This window comes from Elaeis guineensis, chromosome 10 (assembly GCF_000442705.2).
Source record: "Elaeis guineensis isolate ETL-2024a chromosome 10, EG11, whole genome shotgun sequence".
NCBI lineage: Eukaryota > Viridiplantae > Streptophyta > Magnoliopsida > Arecales > Arecaceae > Elaeis > Elaeis guineensis.
The window spans coordinates 18,797,281-18,815,333 of NC_026002.2; the positions used below are offsets into that span (position 1 = coordinate 18,797,281).

At 35.1% G+C, this 18,053-nt stretch overlaps 2 protein-coding genes across 2 annotated transcripts; one reads left to right on the forward strand and one right to left on the reverse strand.

Moving 5' to 3' along the window:
- Positions 1-4,089: 4,089 nt before the first annotated feature.
- Positions 4,090-13,974, forward strand: LOC105052858 (protein PIN-LIKES 3). Its single transcript, XM_010933820.4, has 11 exons — positions 4,090-4,477; positions 5,861-6,036; positions 6,525-6,604; positions 7,606-7,730; positions 8,427-8,548; positions 9,054-9,290; positions 10,420-10,512; positions 12,337-12,437; positions 12,894-12,946; positions 13,061-13,246; positions 13,455-13,974. Exons 2-11 carry the CDS (start codon positions 5,902-5,904, stop codon positions 13,577-13,579), a joined length of 1,257 nt encoding a protein of 418 aa, XP_010932122.1. The 5' UTR covers positions 4,090-4,477; positions 5,861-5,901; the 3' UTR covers positions 13,580-13,974.
- A 166-nt stretch (positions 13,975-14,140) lies between these two features.
- LOC105052856 (cyclin-dependent kinase B2-1) lies at positions 14,141-17,419 on the reverse strand. The gene is made up of 8 exons (XM_010933819.4): positions 16,955-17,419; positions 16,065-16,206; positions 15,668-15,729; positions 15,459-15,570; positions 15,224-15,317; positions 15,021-15,090; positions 14,801-14,939; positions 14,141-14,546 (listed from the first exon to the last, which is right to left on the reverse strand). The coding sequence occupies exons 1-8, from the start codon at positions 17,170-17,172 to the stop codon at positions 14,454-14,456; spliced, it is 930 nt and encodes a 309-aa protein (XP_010932121.1). The 5' UTR covers positions 17,173-17,419; the 3' UTR covers positions 14,141-14,453.
- Between the last annotated feature and the right edge of the window lie 634 nt (positions 17,420-18,053).

Here is an 18,053-nt window from a genome sequence, read left to right on the forward strand (position 1 = left end):
ATAAATAAATATGGATATAAATCAAATATTATTCAAAATGCAAATCAAATGCATATGCAAATTTTGACAACAAATAATTTTTTTGGAGTAAAAGATAAAATATAATACTATATGATACAATTTAAATATCTTGGTAGTTTTATAGGAGGATGATAAGTACCTTACACGAAGAATTAATATAAGTACAAACTCTTTCTTGGTCACAAAAATGTATGATCATCCATGTTAAACATTAAGCAAATCCAAAGTATAATTAAAATAAATCATTTTAAACTAACTACTAGCATTTGGATATTTCAATTAAAGTATTCCAGTATCCAAATATCCAAATCTGAATCAAAAAAAAAAAAAAAAAATCATCAACATCCTCATTCAAAAATTCAGATTTTTATGCTCTATTGCATATCTAAATCTGAACAATCAAAATCCGGATACGGATAATGGATTTTATGCGCTCGCTTTCAGCCCTATCCTGATTCCACAAAACAGAAAAGAAGAAGAAGCTTATGAGGCATGTTTCGGATTGATCTATCTGGATACTTGGTTTGAAACTAAATGGGTGATGCATACATGGTGCTGCCCGATGGCATAGCTTTTTCTTGAGCATCACGCTTTGCGCTGTGGGCAAATCAATTTCACATTCTTTCGCCCAAATTCAGAGTTTTCCAAAAATAGTGTCTATGTGCATATATAAAATAAGGTAGCTCTGACCCTTTCCAAGCTTTGCATCCATAATCCTTCTCTTGGATTGTCCATTTTTATATCAGTTGCTTGAAAAATATTTGGCAGGATTGTCCTCTTTGTCGGACCTTGACAGACTGCCTACTTTTGCAGCACATGTTTAATAGACCATGTGGCCTTTTGGGGACAAACATATCTTTTTTGGGGATGACTACATCTTGTCGACAATAATCTAGCTAATCGCCATCAAGAGAGTCTAGCTGGACATGATCAATATCTTTAAGATTGGGTTATGTATTTACATGTTAGACCCTATTTTCAGCATCCCATGAATCCGATCCTATAGGTAGGTATGGCAGTTTATTTCATCCCAGATCTAATTCCACTCGAATGGATGATAGTACATGAGTGATAGTAAATCTTGTTGCGAACCCATCCCATATATATATCTCTTCACACATCCTCTTCTCGAATTAAAAAATATGATTATCATATAAAAATATTTAATTTTATGAAATCCAACCCATCTAACCCATCCCCTTTTAACTCTATCCACCCCACCTTGTCTCAAGAATCTATCAACTCTACTTTGCTTCAAGTATGTATGGAGTGGGTACAAATAATGGTCTAACCAATCTATCGCCCATCCTCTATCATCTCCACTTGTGAGGTTGATTCAAATCGAATTCAATGTGCATAAATTTCGCCCGGAAGGAAAAGGGTAAGATTTTGAGAATTTGGACTCAGTGCAACTTTAGGTCTCATTTTTGATCTACGAAATAAAATTTTTCCTTGATCCCACAGGTTCGAGTTTGGATTTTTTTTTTCAAGACAAGATATCAGCAATCTATCAATCTGATTTGGTTTGATCATCCTGGGTTGTCTTCCTCCAAACATGGATGATTTGGCAAAAGATTGGATCATATTGCTAAATCAATCTAACATATTGAATCATATTGTTATTATCATCACTATTATTTTTGTTATTATTATTATTATTATTTCATATGGATAACTTGTATTTAGGTTGTATTTTGTACAAAACTCTCTTTTCCAAAATTATATCTTGTTGGTGTTTTATATTGTCAGTCACAATCATTCACTTTTATAAACCTCATTCATCAACTGCTCATGTTAAGAGCTCCGGCTAAGGGCATGCACGGCCACATGTAGGATATAATTTCTCTTCTCGCTCTCTTGCTTTTCAATGAAAGATAATGAGACGGACATGTCCATATCCAGCACTCGCTTTTAGAACAACATAATGTCGGATTGTGAACGTAGCCACGCGGTTGATGTGGGACAAAATCTAAGCCAACGTCGGGCGTGATTGCACCAAACGAAGAGCCGTATGGGTCTACGTTTCCTCGGTCCTATGGCCAAGACTTGTTTCTAAGTGGTGCCACTGACGGCCACTTTGCCATTGGGGCCGTGCCATGGGCGTGTACTTTGGGTATTTTCAAGTATCGCCATGCTGTTGGATACAACAATCAAACCTCACCACGTAACTCACTTCCATTTGCCATTTAAAGTTGTGTTACTTGGATTTGTCACAATATGCTGCATATCTTCTAATGGCAAGGATTCTGAGTGGAAGGCAAATTCCCTGCTGTCACGATATAAATTTCATTACCATCCAAAACAATGATCATTAGAGGATTAGCGCATTCAGGTTGGGATTGGTAGACGCAAATCTTGACCAATAAGGATGAGATACTGTCCTTCGGACTACTAAGCATTTTTTCTTTTTCTTTTTTTGTTGCTATCAATTGTCACTTCATTGCTATAATGTCTTCCAATCCATTCGTCGCTGGTGAAATAATCTGTCATCATTAAATGAAAAAGAAAAATCATTGTAATGATGTTCTTCATTGCTGTCAATTCCTTGCTGTGACAATATAAACTTTATCACAATCGTTAAAAAAAAAAAATCATCATTAAAAAATAAATAAATTATAAAAAATCATCATAAAATTTATATTTAGTATACTCATATCCAGGAATTTATAAAATATGTACTTATCCATTAAATTAATAATATTAATGAAATTGTTTATTTTATTTAAAAAAAAATTTGGGTGGAAAAAAAGATGCATATATTTTGCTTATATCTTTTGATTGCTGTTGTATCACTTAAAATTATTTTAATTATTTTTAAAATTTTTTAAGATGATATTTAAATTTTATTTAAAATTAATAGGATTAATATTCTATTAAGTTAAAGATTAAAACGTAGGATAAAAATAAATTTTAAATAAATAAATATAAATTTTTTAAACTATTATCTCTTAACATGTTTAATTTATGATTGAAATTGAAATTAAATATAATCATAAAATTTAAATATTAAAAAATAATAATAATTAAATTTTAAAAATTAAAATAAAAATAAATTTTTTCTAACTAAATATTTAAATTAAAGTTATCTATTTTTATTCCCATTCAGAAATCCAACTCCTTTTACTCCTGGCCCCACATACATATACAGGAGAAGTGACAATTCATTCTTGGGCTCTTTATTAGCAATTTATCCATGACATTGCATTCATTGCTGTTGAAATAGAAAACAAATAATCTTCTTCCCACCTGAAGTTTACGTCAGACATTCCAGGACAATGCTACTTAATGGTGCTTGGGAACATTATAGTACCGTGGTTAAACTAACGTAATTAATGCCAAGGGCCCAATGTGCTACCAAAAATTTCCCCTATATTGTTATCCTGACCATCTGGCATGAGGGCATTGGTGTACTCGGCAGGTTGGTGGCAATAATGTACAGGAGATTTTCCACAAAAAGGAGCGAAAGGGAAGAAGGGCCTCAGAATTGCCTGTTTACGGATATAGGGTCCTCCTAATAGTTTTATATTGTAATATAAGAATATAAAATATAGATCAAAATATATTCATTTAATTATAATTTAATATATATATATAATTAAAAATTAAAAAAAATAAAATAACCAATTAGACTGTCCATGTAAACAGTAAATTTTTATATATGAATATCATATAGATCAAAAATAATTTTTAATATATGATCTCTCCTATCTAATAATATTTTTAATATTAAATAAAAAAATTATATTATTAATAGATGGAATTGAAATCTATCTATGTATATTTAATTATGTTATTAAAATCTATTATTATTGATGTTAGAAATATGCATGGACATTGTTGTTATTTATAAAAGATATTTTTAATAAATTATTAATTTTATGACGTAGAATTTGCGTGGGCCCATAAATAGTATATATATATATATATATATATATATATATATATATATGAAGGAAAGAAAAGGCACAAAACAATCTCACGCTTATGAGGTGGGCTGCCAGCCAAGCGCTCCCGGATTGCATGCACCAGGTGCAATTGGACCGCGCAAATACCACTGTGCATAACACGCCACGCGACCCTTTGTATTTCACCGATTCCCGATTCGCGCTTTCCACCGTGCATCTGCTCCGGGATTTGCCCTGGTTCACCTGCACCTGATGCATGCGATAATTTCTCCCGCCCACCGGTCAAAGCAGTGGAACATCATCACGTGAGGTTGCATCATGCCTTCAACTGCCTTCGCGCAAAACCGACGGAGTCTCTGATCTCAGAGAGAGAGAGAGAGAGAGAGAGATTATTGGTCTTTCTTTGCTGCTCTCGTTTGTTTTTAATTGGTTGAATGAAAGCATAATTTGTGTAATTTATTATGCTACAATACCGAGTTCTCTAAGCAGCATACATTTTCTGACTTCTATCTGCAGTCAGTGAAGACTTATTGGTGACAACTGAATCACTGGTGATCTCTCTCTTCGATCTTTTTTCTTGCCATGTTGGATCTTGGTTTTATTGACTGTTTTATGGAACCGAGTCATGTTTGTGTTCTTTTATATGAGATTCTTCATTTGTTTGTAATTAGAGAAACTAGATGTGGAAAAACAAAGGAAGGAGTTCCAGTAGGAAGTTGTTTTGTATTGGAAAGTGTTGGAGATATTTGATGCAGAGAATCATTTGTTTTGAGAAGAAAACAAGTGGAGATTTTCTTTCTTACCGGGAGTGATCATAGATGTTGGATGAAATCTGTTTGTCTTTGATGAATCTATGTTTTTTTCTGAGGATTTTATCATTGGAATCTTCATATTAGAAAACTAAAAATTAAGAATTATTTGTTGTCGTTCCTGATTGACACAGCGAAAGCCATTAGATCCGGCAACAGGGCACATACACACACAAGAAAAATGAAATATCATAGACAATGTTTTTAAAAAAATCGATAGACAATTCTGTTTGGAAGAGTCGAAAATATCTGACAGAAACCAACAAATGAGACATAGATTAAAAATGACCTGTTGTTGTTGTGGTTCTTCTAAAAACAAAACAAAAATCAAAGTAGTCTGGAACATCTCATGGAAAAAACCATTAGCTTTTTATTTTAATCTTCGAGTCGGGTTAGGATTAGAACTTTACAAATTTCTCTCATGACTGCCATTTTAATACAGAGTTCTAATGTGGGACACTTAAGATCTGCTCTGGGCTAAGGAATGCGGGTTTCTGACTTTGGATCCCTTATTTGAGATACCAACTTGAGAAGTGTAAGTTGTAAAATGTGGTTTTGAGTTTCAAGTTGGTTCCTGTAAGGGGATAGCAGCATATATGATCAACTACTGGTATCACCATGTAGTATAAACTGGTCAGATGGTGAGAATAATTTGGTGTATATTCCTCGCTTTTTCTAATTTTGAAGCAGTTTCTGTTGGAATAGATTAAAAATGGAAAGAAGAAGAAGAAGAAGAAGAAGAAAATGGGCTTCCATAGTCTTTTCATAATCTATTCATAGTGTAAGCTGTTTCATAGTTATTCATGACAGGATTTGTTTAAAGGTTTTAATTCTCTTCGAAGAAGTAGAAATTTACTCTTATATGAGTTATGATTACTATCAACCCACAAAAAATGTGCTTAATGCCTAATGAATGTAGAAAAAGTTATATCAAAAAAATGTAGAAAAAGGAAAAACTCCGGCTAAGATCAACAAAAGCCATTTTGAAATGCTTTGGTTTCATAAATTTATGTGGATACTTTCTCACGGAAGCGAGACATACTCTTGTGCTGCGAAGTTAGTCTGTTGTTTGAGTGGTTAATAATTTTGCAAAGTAAGAGGCTGATACAAGATCTTTATTTACAGGGAGGGGAGGGGAAAAAGTGTGCTGATAAGGATACCAAGATATGGGTTTTCTGGAACTCTTTATCACTGCAACAGTGCCAGTTATGAATGTTCTTCTGGTGACTGCCGTCGGATCATTTCTCGCAACAAGTTATGTTGGAATTCTGAGCGAAGCTGCAAGGAAGCATTTGAATAATGTAAGCTGTGGATGGTTATTCTAGATTCTTGTGCTCTTAATTGGGTACTAAACATGCACATTTTTGTTGGCAGAAGCTCTATTTTTCTTTGCATTTGTAAATTCTGTTGTTTGATATAAAGAAGACGGCCGTTCTCGAAAAAGGAAAAAGCTCAGTTGGGCAGATTAAACAGAGGGAGATCTTTATTTTCTGAATTGATTTCTGATAAGGATACTAACATCTTTACACATGCCGCATGCCAGTTCTGCTTCAATTTGGCCATACCATCTCGTTTTCATCAACCGCGCTGTTAAATCCCTGTACTTTTGCACCCTACCTATGTTGTTCCCATAACATGAGCATGAAAAGAGGATTCCTACAAGCTAGCTGTCACCATTTCTCCCTAATTTATAGTCCAGCACACTATACACCTCTGTGTTTCCTGTTTTATGAATTAATTTATTGCATATTTTCCCTTAAGCTAACTGCTAAACTCTGTTTACATGCAGGTTGTGTTCTTCGTATTTAATCCAGCTCTTGTGTCAACTAATTTGGCTCAGACAATCACTATGGAGAGCATGGTTTTATTGTAGGTTTTCTATTTATATTTTCCTCTGTTCCTAATAGCAAAATCATCATTCAATGTAATTGATGAAACTCCTGCACCCTCCTACTTTCTTTTACCTCCATATTTCTGCATCTTCTGGTTTTGCCTAATTCTTTTTTTTTTATTTCCTCTCTAAATGAGATTTGAGATCATTATAACCATAACAAATACAAGCCAGCCTTCCATCCTTATAGGATTGGCTTAAATGACCTTTTTTCTCATTTGTTCTCAAGTTTGGCCAAGTCCTCTTAACAGTAAGGATTCTTTGACATAGGTAATCATTAATATACAGTAAAAAGTTTATGCCAATGTGTGTGTGCTACTTATACAGGCTTTTATTAGTTACAGTACAAAATACGGCAAAAAAATGTAAATCCCTGAAAACTGAATATGGATACATTTGGATGTATCATTACTTGTAGCACTTCTATTAATGTGACTGCTATCTTTTCATGAATGAATAAAGAAGCCTTTACTCTTCTCAGCAATTCTACTTGTTTCCCTTCCATCACAATTTTAATACTCAAAAATAGAGCCCCTTCTTCAGTCTCATAAACCAACTTTTTTCTTCTATCATGTAGGCCACATTCTTAATTTCTTATACACCATACTACATTGCTCCACATGCATTTCTATGACATTATTATGGTATATATTTGTCATAGCCCCACATCATTGCTTGCCAAATAAACCTTGGAACTCAATGACTGATGTTTTTTTGCTTCAGATAACCATTACAATGCTTGTATTAAATATTCATTCCTGGTTCATTTGTGTGCATATGATCTGAACTTGCATGCTTTTTCCATTTGTTTCCTCAAAAGGTGCATATTGGCAAGGATATATTTAGAGTCAATAACAATGTTATATTTTACTGAATGCCTAGGACTCGTATTTTATATACTTGTTGTAGATATTTCAGTATTTTAAGTCCATCTGGAGGAAAATAGAGAGGTAACAGTCACTTCTGTTCATGAATGCAGGTGGTTTATGCCAATCAATATCCTTCTCACCTTCATTATCGGTTCATTATTTGGATGGCTTGTCATCCAAATCACCAGAGCCCCTACCAATTTGAGGGGCCTTATTTTGGGCTGTTGTGCAGCTGGTAACCAAAAATATACATCAGCTGATATATTTAATGTTAATAAATATGCAGAAATAGCAATGAATTAGGCACTTCCATGGTGAAATGATTTATCTGACATTTAGACATAAATCAATGATGGCATTATGTATGGTATCTACTTTTTACAAACTTCAATCTATGATTCAAAATTTCAAATAAACTTATTGATGGTATTATTCAGAGTGTAGTTTGCTAGCCATGTTACTTATTAATCATTAGCAAGAATTCTCATATATAATCAGTGCAAACTTGAAGAGGTATTCTTCTTGCTGCTAATATGATTTTTAGTATGTTTTCGTATCAATTTGTTGTTTCATTATCCTAATTGTTCGAACGTTAAAATTTTAGTTCCCAAAAGATGTCCGACCTTCCAAACAAAATGCATAAGGATTCTTTTCTTAGCCAAAATCTAAAATAAGTTTCCATAACATTCTTAAATATCAATAGTTTGTCTCACCTGGCAGTATACTTGGTATTTCTTGCACTTATATTATGGAACTGTTGAATGCATATTGGCAGCTAATCTGCATTATTTATGGACTCATGGAAAAGGATAGAGTAATTCTGGTGTCAAATCTTTTGAAACGTACTTACTTTTTGCATGATAAATTTCAATAATTTGGTTCATGATTCCGGCAGAATAACTTTTAATAAATTCTTAAATCGGTTTAACAGGAAATTTAGGCAATATGCTTCTCATTATTGTCCCTGCTATTTGTAAAGAAAAAGGCAGTCCTTTTGGTGCTCCTGTTGTTTGTCATACATATGGCTTAGCATATGCTTCTCTATCGATGGCTGTAAGTCTTTCTTTCTTAAATATCACTTACTATATAGTTTTTATATTCAGTCGCCGCACATGTAATTCTGTAAATCTTTATCTTTACAAGGAATAAACTACAGATCCACAATCATGTCATGAATTTAGGTTTCAACACATATTGCTCCATGCTATTACATACCATGCCAGCCATGATATGGGCATTTCATAGGAAGTACTGCAGTGTTGTGTGCATGATGGTCTGTAACAATTGTTGTGCAGTGCATGTTACCTGCTTTTTCCAAAATGAGCCTTGGCATGTGTTTGGGCATTTGCCCATCACAGTGCTGCATGGCATTGTATGGTTGGTATCAGACCATGCCATCTTATTGCTGGCACTAGCATGGTATGTGATACTTTAGTGCCTGGATCAACCAAAATGATCGTGTCATAAATTTGACAAATGATGACTGATATCAGATCATATACATTTACTTCAATTTTTATCATTCAGGTAATATATAAAATGAATTATGTAACTGCAGATAGGTGCAATCTTTCTGTGGTCTTATGTATACAATATTGTACGGATATCTGCAAAAGGCAAAATGGATACCAATTTTCACCCTCGTACAATGGAGTTTCCAGAAGGAAGCACGAGTTTAATTCCAGGGAGCTGCACAATTGGGGCAGTTACAACTCATAACTGCTCGATATCTGATCATTATGCAGATGAAAGCACACTTCCTCTCTCTAGGTCCGACGAGTCCTCTGCTAAGAAGGTTGTTTGCAAGTTTCACTCCTTTCTATAGCTTTAATCAGTTTCCAAAATTTTCTATTCCTCTGTGGTGATAAAAATTAGCTTTATTAGTATAAAATTAACAAATACAATCTCTCGTTGCAAAGCCATACATTATATATCAATTCCAGTTATATATTATTCACTTTAATACTTGTATATATATTCATTTACAAATAATTTTTATCAATATAAGCCAGTACATACATTTTATATGACCTGAAAAATGCTGACTCAGATTATAGAATAAATTGGTACCTCATAACTTTAATTACCTACAAGATGGGAGTGTACCTTGAAACATTGCTGGATGAATTATCCACATAGTATTTACTAAAACATGTCTTTCAAGATGTACGTCTCTTATTGTGCTCAAACTTATCATATTGTAGATTTAAACAATGGAACCTGCAATTTACAAAACTCTTATACTTAATACTGTGGATGTGTCAGAAAGCTTTGCACATACCTTAACAATGGTATTTTTTGTGAACACTTCAATAAAGTATCAGCTTTTCACAATACATATGTTCCAAGTAATTTAAAATTATGGATGACACGATTTTTCTGCATATCTGCATTTAAGTATGCAGGTACCCCATTCATTGAACACAAGGTCAACTTTAAGTAACTTTCAGACACATTAGTAATGGTTTGGAAACATAGCATTTAAAATATCAACCAAAACAAATAGAAGCTACCTCTTCATCTGGAAAAAATTCTCTTATCAATCATCACATGAATATAAAAGCCATTTATTAATGTTCATTATATGCAATCTCAGAGTTATATATGTTGGGGTGAAGTATTCCCTACCACTACCTTGCATAAAATTTTTCTCTGTAGCCTCATAATGTTTATTACTGCCTCCTCCTAAATTTCTGCATCAGGATAAAATAAGGGAAAAGGGAAAAAGAAAAAGAAAAGTGGTCGGTAAAGTTATAGAACCGTTCCTTTGGTCTATTCTGTAACTTGTAAAGCCGAACTATGTCTTCTGCCAGCTAAGGCAACTCTTGGCTGATTCAAGTGATTGTGCAACAAGAACCATAACCATCCACACGATCTGACATATGTCTCAATTTCTTCCCTTAAAATATCTCAGTGCATTGCAGGTACCATTTTCAGTCAAAGCTCGAAAATTGCTGTCAACACTGTCAGGAGTAATTGACTTAAAGAAATTGTTTGCTCCTTCTACTATTGGAGTGGTATGCCATCATTCATCATATTTCTGCAAAAGAAACCATTTTATAAGTTATTTCTCTGATCCATGCTGAATATATGTTGATAAATAAAATTAAGATTTTTTTTTGTCCCCCGAAATGCTCTAAATGGACACTGTACTTTTAAATAGTTAGAAAGAATGACTAGAACTTGATCAGTATCAGTACAACTTTAAGAAACATAATCACATTTTAATCATGTAATATCATAAATCAAAAGTAGTTGTTCAAGATTCCACTAGGCAAGCAGCTTTATTACCTGACTCCTCTAATCCAAACAAGAAAAGCTCAAATATTCAGCCTAATGTAATGAAATGATTAAATTTCAGTTATATCTAAAATTAATCTTTCTTTCTTTGGATGACTAGTGTCAAAAAGCCAACATCATTGTGAAACAGGATGTTATCATTGTTGAGACTATACTAGAGACTCAGATTTGGAAGCTCCAGCATATTGTGTGAATAGTTCCCTTGACCATATGTCAGTCAGGGAAGATAGTTTGAACTTTCAACTTAGCTGCTCATCCCTAATATAGCTGTTCTTAATCGTGTTATCCCAAGCATGCCACCACATCCTGCCCATTGCAGTCTACCAGCTTGAAGAATTCAAAAAAAAAAAAATGTTGCACTTCCGTGCATACAAGGAAACTCTTGGTTTTGCTTATCTAGTACCCTGGCAGTAAGACACCTTAAATGAGGAAACTCATATCATATAGAAGAGTGAGTCAGTGACATTTATGAATCTTCAAAGGAATAGATGTTTTCATCTCTTATTGGATATTAAGAATGCCTGCAAGAAGGTGGTATGACATCTTGAGCAATTACTTTTTGGCACAGTGAGGTATGGAACATCTCAATGTATGGACTAAAAGGCAGCAAAGGTGGAGCAACAGGTAAAAGGTTCTTCATATATTTTATGCTAGATTGATAGCAAGGACTACATTAAGATGCATAAAAGGGAAAGGAAAAAGGAAAGATCCCCAAAGGACTCTTTGGTTCCTCACATCAATATTGTGCAGTTATGACTCAAAATGTTTCCAGATCATCAAAGGAAGGCCATCTAAGGAGCACACTTTTTATGCAGAAAAACACAAAACATGCCTTTGATGCATTGTGACCTACATTTTTCTGTTGCCTTCTAATGGTTATGCATCATTTCTGGTGCACTGCTATGCATCGGTAACGACTGCCTCTATATTCCTGTTGCATGGTCCCAGCCTTTGTTCTTTTGTTTCTTGTCATCTCTCATGATTTAATATTCTTGATGTGGAAGACATTGTTGTTTAATATTTTTAAGAAATTGTTGTTTCTTTTGTTACATTACATGAGTTTATACTTAGGTGTAGAAGGTACTTCACAGTGTTGGCACACTGGAGCAGTGGTGCATGTTTAATACTGTGTCACTTTAAATATAAGGAAGAACCTGGATTATGTATGAAACATAATTTCCCTAATATGGTTAGATGGACTATCAATCTACTTATGTCATGAACTTATTAAGGTAAAACAAGAAACCAAAAAAAAAAATGGCTGGAAACATTTATTGATAAGAATATTGACATACTGTTAAAGAGCCATGCTTCTATAAAAGAATTAGCACTCAGGATGTGGTATTGCAGACAGGCATCACCAAAGTGGTCTAGCCATGGATTTATATTATATTTATTTACTAAACTAGAGAACAGGAAACTGAAATATCTTTTTTTATATGCATGTTTTAAGAGCCTGACTTTGACTTTGATATACAATTCTTGGGTGCAGCATCTATTAAAATTTTATGGATATAATCTTTTTCTACTTTCTTGTGTAGATTGTTGGTTTCATTATCGGAGTCATTCCTCAAATTAGAAAAGCGATGATTGGTGAGGGTGCCCCTCTCCGTGTGATTCAAGAGTCAGCTGCTTTGTTGGGGTACATTCCTTGGGCCACAATTTTGATTTTACTGCAGTATCCTTTGTATTATGCATATGTAGCATTTGGATTGCTAATCTATGGTTATGAAACTCATGTTACATAGTAGGCATGGTGCTCTAAACAAGACTCCTTTCAGTGTTTACTACCTAATATCAAAAAAGGAAAAAAAGCTTAAGCTCACCTGCTTTGAAATTCATATAATAGCTGAGTTTTTTTTCCTTTTTTAAATGAAAGCATATAATATCCATGTTCTAATGACATTTGTCATTCATGAAATTTTGCATAGATAAGTTGCGGGCCACAAGTTCATATGACTTTGTCGGTCCTGTGTGCTTCGAAGGAGGAACTGATTTATCTTTTTCATTTTCATCAGCTTTGCACTTATTATGCCTTTTCCTTCCCCTGACCTTTTAAGCTTTCATTTTATTGAGCTTTTCCTTTTTTTGCATGAAGTGATGGAGCAATTCCAACACTCACGCTGATAATGGGAGGAAATCTTATCAAAGGTAGTAGCAATTCAGTTTATGGAATAAACGATCCTGTTTCACTTCCATGAGTAGATTGCATTGCTAGAAAGCAAACTATAAATGTGAATACGTGCATCTGCTTCATGTTTACAGGTTTGCGTGGTTCAAGCATCCGGCTGTCAATTATTATTGGGGTTGTAGTTGTTCGGTATATCATGTTGCCCCTGGTCGGCATAATTGTAGTTAAAGGGGCAATTCGTCTGGGCCTGGTGCATTCAGATCCTTTATATCAATTCATTCTTTTGGTGCAATATGCACTTCCACCTGCAATGAACATTGGTAAGAAATACCTATGCTAGATCGAATTGTGGTCCAAAATCGATATGGTTCATTAGGTTCTATGATGAGCCAGACCACCACAAGACTTCTCAGCCCTTGCTGATAGGTTATTTATTAAATCATTTAATTTTTTCTTCAAGAAGTGATTCACTAAGTGATGATTTTTCCAAGTTCTTATATATCTAACATTCTTGATGTAAACTGGCAGGCACTATTACGCAATTGTTTGGGGCTGGTGAGAGTGAATGCTCTGTCATTTTTCTCTGGGCATATGCCCTGGCTTCCCTTTCACTCACACTGTGGTCCACTTTTTTCATGTGGCTCGTATCATGATCAATTTTAAGCTCAAGATGGGATAAAAAGAATAATTGTTGGCAGCATCAAACCCCAAGTATCACACAGCAGGCTTCTCATAGCTCTGCATATTGATTGTTTTTGTGGGAGGTGTTTTCATGGAATGTTCTGAAATGACATCAAACATGAAGCTGGTTCTCAAAAAGAAATCAAATATATGAAGCAAATCTGTGATTAAAGAGGTCAGAAAATTGAATGGAGTGCCAATTCAACTCTTCATGCAGCTTTACCACATTCATATGCATTTTTTTATTGGAAAATTGATGCCTTGCATTTCTTTTTTTTCAATTGTAAGTTGCGTTCGTTTGATTTGAAAAAGGAGACTGTTAATTTAGTCCAGACATGGTTATGGAATAGCATTTTTTTTCCTCTTACTTTATTGTTGCCCTAGAATATAAACCTGTCTTAGAAGGCCAATGGATTATGGCCCCTATTGTTTTCTGCTGGTCCAATTGAGGAAATTTAATAGCTTAAGAACATATGCAAGCGAACAATTTTTCCCGTTCGTCGTTGAACTCTTTTCATATCATCTTCCAACACTGCTTTCATTCTTCCATGCAAGTCTCACGAAAAATTGGAACAAATATTAGTCCCATACATGCCAGAATATTACTAAATCAAGTTATACATGTTAGCATTCTTGAAAATGTTTTGGTCTCCTGGCCTCTCTCAGATAGACTAAAAACATCATCACAAAGATTAGATCTTAGTAGTCAGTCATACATCAACTCCCCACTCCACCAATTGCAATGCTTGAGGGAAGCAGCAATTTACACACCAAATCACACCAAACACTATGAAACTTGATAGTTATGGACCCAAAACACCTATTTGGTACCAGTACTTGAAGGTCTTAAAAATGTGCTTTATCCACATCATCGAAGTATGGATGCTCCATAGCTTTCTTTGCAGAGATCCGCTTTGAAGGCTCGTATTGCAACATATTCTGCAAAATGTGGAAATTTTCTTGTATTAAAAGACAAGCAGCAGGGATTAGAAACTCAAAAGAAAGGCATATTAGCCCTCTACTATTCCATTACAACAAATAAAAAGTACAGATAAGAGTATTTCAGTTCAACATTTGATTGCTCTAAAAAAAATAGATTAATATTTTAATGAGTAGTAAATATCTGTGTTTTTATATATTTTAAGGCAATATGCACAAGAAAAGCACATCAGGCGAATGTAGGTTGAACTCACCGAAAGCAGATCAATGCCATCAGCATCAAGATTTTGAATCACTGAAGAAAGTTTCTTTGGCCCCCACTGAGGATACTCGTGCCAATTAGGTAACTTGCTTATTCCTGGCCACACTTCTTCATTTGGGGTGCCCAATAACCTGCAACAATAAGCAAATAAATGATCAATATGAAAGAAGAAAAAGGGAAAACACAAGAAAAGGACTCGCAAACTACTTCACCTGAAAATGTGAAGGAGCTGCTGCAGTTCTGAGTCTCCAGGAAATAGTGCTTGAGTTGTAACTAGTTCAGCTAGAAAGTAAGTAAACCAAGCAAAACAACTTAGATTACATCGCTAGAAAAACGAAAAAAAGGATCCTTTTTTTAAAAAGAAACATGAGTTCTTTAGCATGCTTGGTCAAACCGGGATAAATGAATTGCCTACCAAATATACAGCCAACAGACCATATATCAACTGGTGTTGAATAATGTGTGGCCCCAAGAAGCACTTCAGGAGCTCTATACCACAGTGTCAGGATCTGAAACACATAGTTATCTTAGTAGCTAGTAATCATGAAACTGAAACCAAAGAATACACCATGGCATCCAAGGTGCCAAGGCACAATCCTCAAGATAACATTACTTCAAGAATCATAGATGTTAATTTCTAAAGCACAAACCTCATGAGTATACTTCTTAAGGGGAATAGTGAATGCTCTACTTAGTCCGAGATCTGCTATTTTAAGCATCATTGTCTTCCGATCCATCAAAAGATTGTGGGGCTTCAGGTCTCTGCAAATGAAGAGGGAGCATGAGATTTGTGAATCAAGAAACATGGGTCCTGTTGTTTGCAAACTAGGGAAAGAAGGTAACAATATATATATTTTACCTATGCAGAACACCACGACCATGACAAAATGCTACACCCTTGCACAGTTGGTACATTAAAATCTGCAGGGAGAACAATACCAACTCCTAAGAAACTCAATTCAACTAATAGATTGAAGCAGATTATCTCCAAGGACCATGATGTTGAATTTCCAAAATAAAAGGCTAATAAACAATCAGCTGTAAAGATATTGGCATTTTTGAAAATTTAAGCAGAAAGTAACTATAAGAAAAATAGGTTAATTATGAGAAAAATACGTTAAGTATCGCAAACATTAGAACCATGAATAGTCATTTGAAAATCCATTCTTTAGAAATTATTTTTGATTCCTCGGTAACAAATTTTGTTCAAAACTCATGGTTATATATGTGTCTCTGAGAAGCTGTTAGAAGGTTACTTTCACTGTTTTGGATGGAATCATCTCCTGGTTTGCGCGGAAGCTTCTGATGAATTTCTTGAGATCAGTGTCCATGTACTCAAAGATCAGATAGAGAACTGTCTTCCCTTCTTTGTTCTGGCCTTGTTTGAGATCCAATAGCCTGGACTTGATAGTGGAAGTAAAGAATTAACAGAAGCCTCGGTATTATTAATCAGGATAAATTTGGAAGGTGAGAGAGAAGACCAATGCATAAACATGCCTAAAAAGTGCAAATAAAAAGAAACTAGTAGGGAGAAGAAGCAAGGAGCTACAAAATCATGAAAAAATACCCTTTTTTCCGTCTCGGCAAATTGGCAAGATCTAAAAAATATAAATCATCCAACTGAATGCTAAAACTGAAACATTGCTCCAAAAATAAAAAACTAAAAGATCACAGGATAGAAACATCAAAACAAATCCCAAAACAGCAACTTTATATCATCCCAGTGTTCTCCATAATTTGTTTACCACATGAAACGGAAACAAAGCTCGAACAACTGAGATATATCGGCACAAAGGAATTATTAGACACAAAAATAGCCAGAAATCTTGTGGAAAGAGGAAATAAAACTAAGAAACCGTGCAGGAAATATTAGTTAAGACCAGGGATCAAGAAAAATAACCAGAACAAGATATTCATTTTTTTAAAAAAGAAAACAACTTTGATTAATTCATGAAATCCAGCGACCAAGAATCTTAAGACTGTTTACAGCCAAAAATAGCAAGAAAAAACTGATAAACGAAACCCTAGCCCGCAGACAGAGTCTAAAGAGAAGAGTCAAAATCGATCGACTTGGAAAGACCCCCAAAATAAATAAACTTGAAAACGGCCTTAATGTTCTAACAATCGAAGCCAAAGATTTGCTCACCGGACGATATGGGGGTCGAAGGAGAGCATTCTGAGAAGCGAGACCTCACGGAGAGTGGTCGAGGGGACTCCCTCTTCGTCCTCGGGGAGGCGCGTCTTCTTGAGGGCTACGATCTTTCCCGTGGCCTTCTCCCTCGCCTTGTAGACCTTTCCGTAGGTCCCTTCTCCCACCTTCTCCAGCTTCTCGTAGGCATCCATAGCTCTCGCCATCGCAGCCATCTCTCTGTCTCTCTAGGGCGGATATTTGGGGAAGGGATTGGGAGAGAAGGTTTTTATCCCAGAAAAGATAGCCGTTTGGGTTTCAATGCGATGCACAAACGGCTAGAATTTTTGAAATTCGAATTCAAACGTGGTTGGCCCATAGATCTTGGGGCCATTCCAATTCAACGTTTCGGACGCTTGTCCCAGGCTCAGCCCATCTGCATCCCTTCTTGATGCCCATTCTCTGTTCTAATTTTTAATGCCTATGCTCTGTTCCAATCAAAATTGTGTGCAAGGGGGCCTCTTCTCTTTCATATTTTATATAGCCTCTCATGCTTTCGGCCAATAGTACTGCTTCCAATCTTCCTCAACAAATTAGAGCTCTTATTATGGATGAGATGGTAGAAGTTCGCTAACATGGTAGGAGTCCAGTTCACCCGTTTGTAATCTTCTGTCGCACAGGCATGCGACACGTGCACCATGAAAGACCAGAGTAAGGTCCTCGATCATGTGAACCCAGCATCATGTTGATTAGCAGCTCACCTGCAAGAATCATCAGCCCTGATGTTGTCACTGTTCATTGCTAATTGTGAAGTTTTATCCTAATGTTTTGATGGGTTCCCTAGTCTTCTTATTGTTGGAGGTATTTAGCTCATTACACAAATCACCCACCATAGAAATCAAAATTTCACCTCATCATCTAAGTCGATTAAAAGCGGCATCAGACCGTAACCGAAAATTGAACTATTAACAAATCCTCCAATTGAACGATGTGGATGGTGAAAGGAGAGGAAAATCAACTTGGAAGGCATACGGATGAACAATGCATAGGATCTGGTCAATGGAACCTCAGCTGTCTTCCAAACTTCGGAAAACTCTTTTTTGAATTATTGCATTCA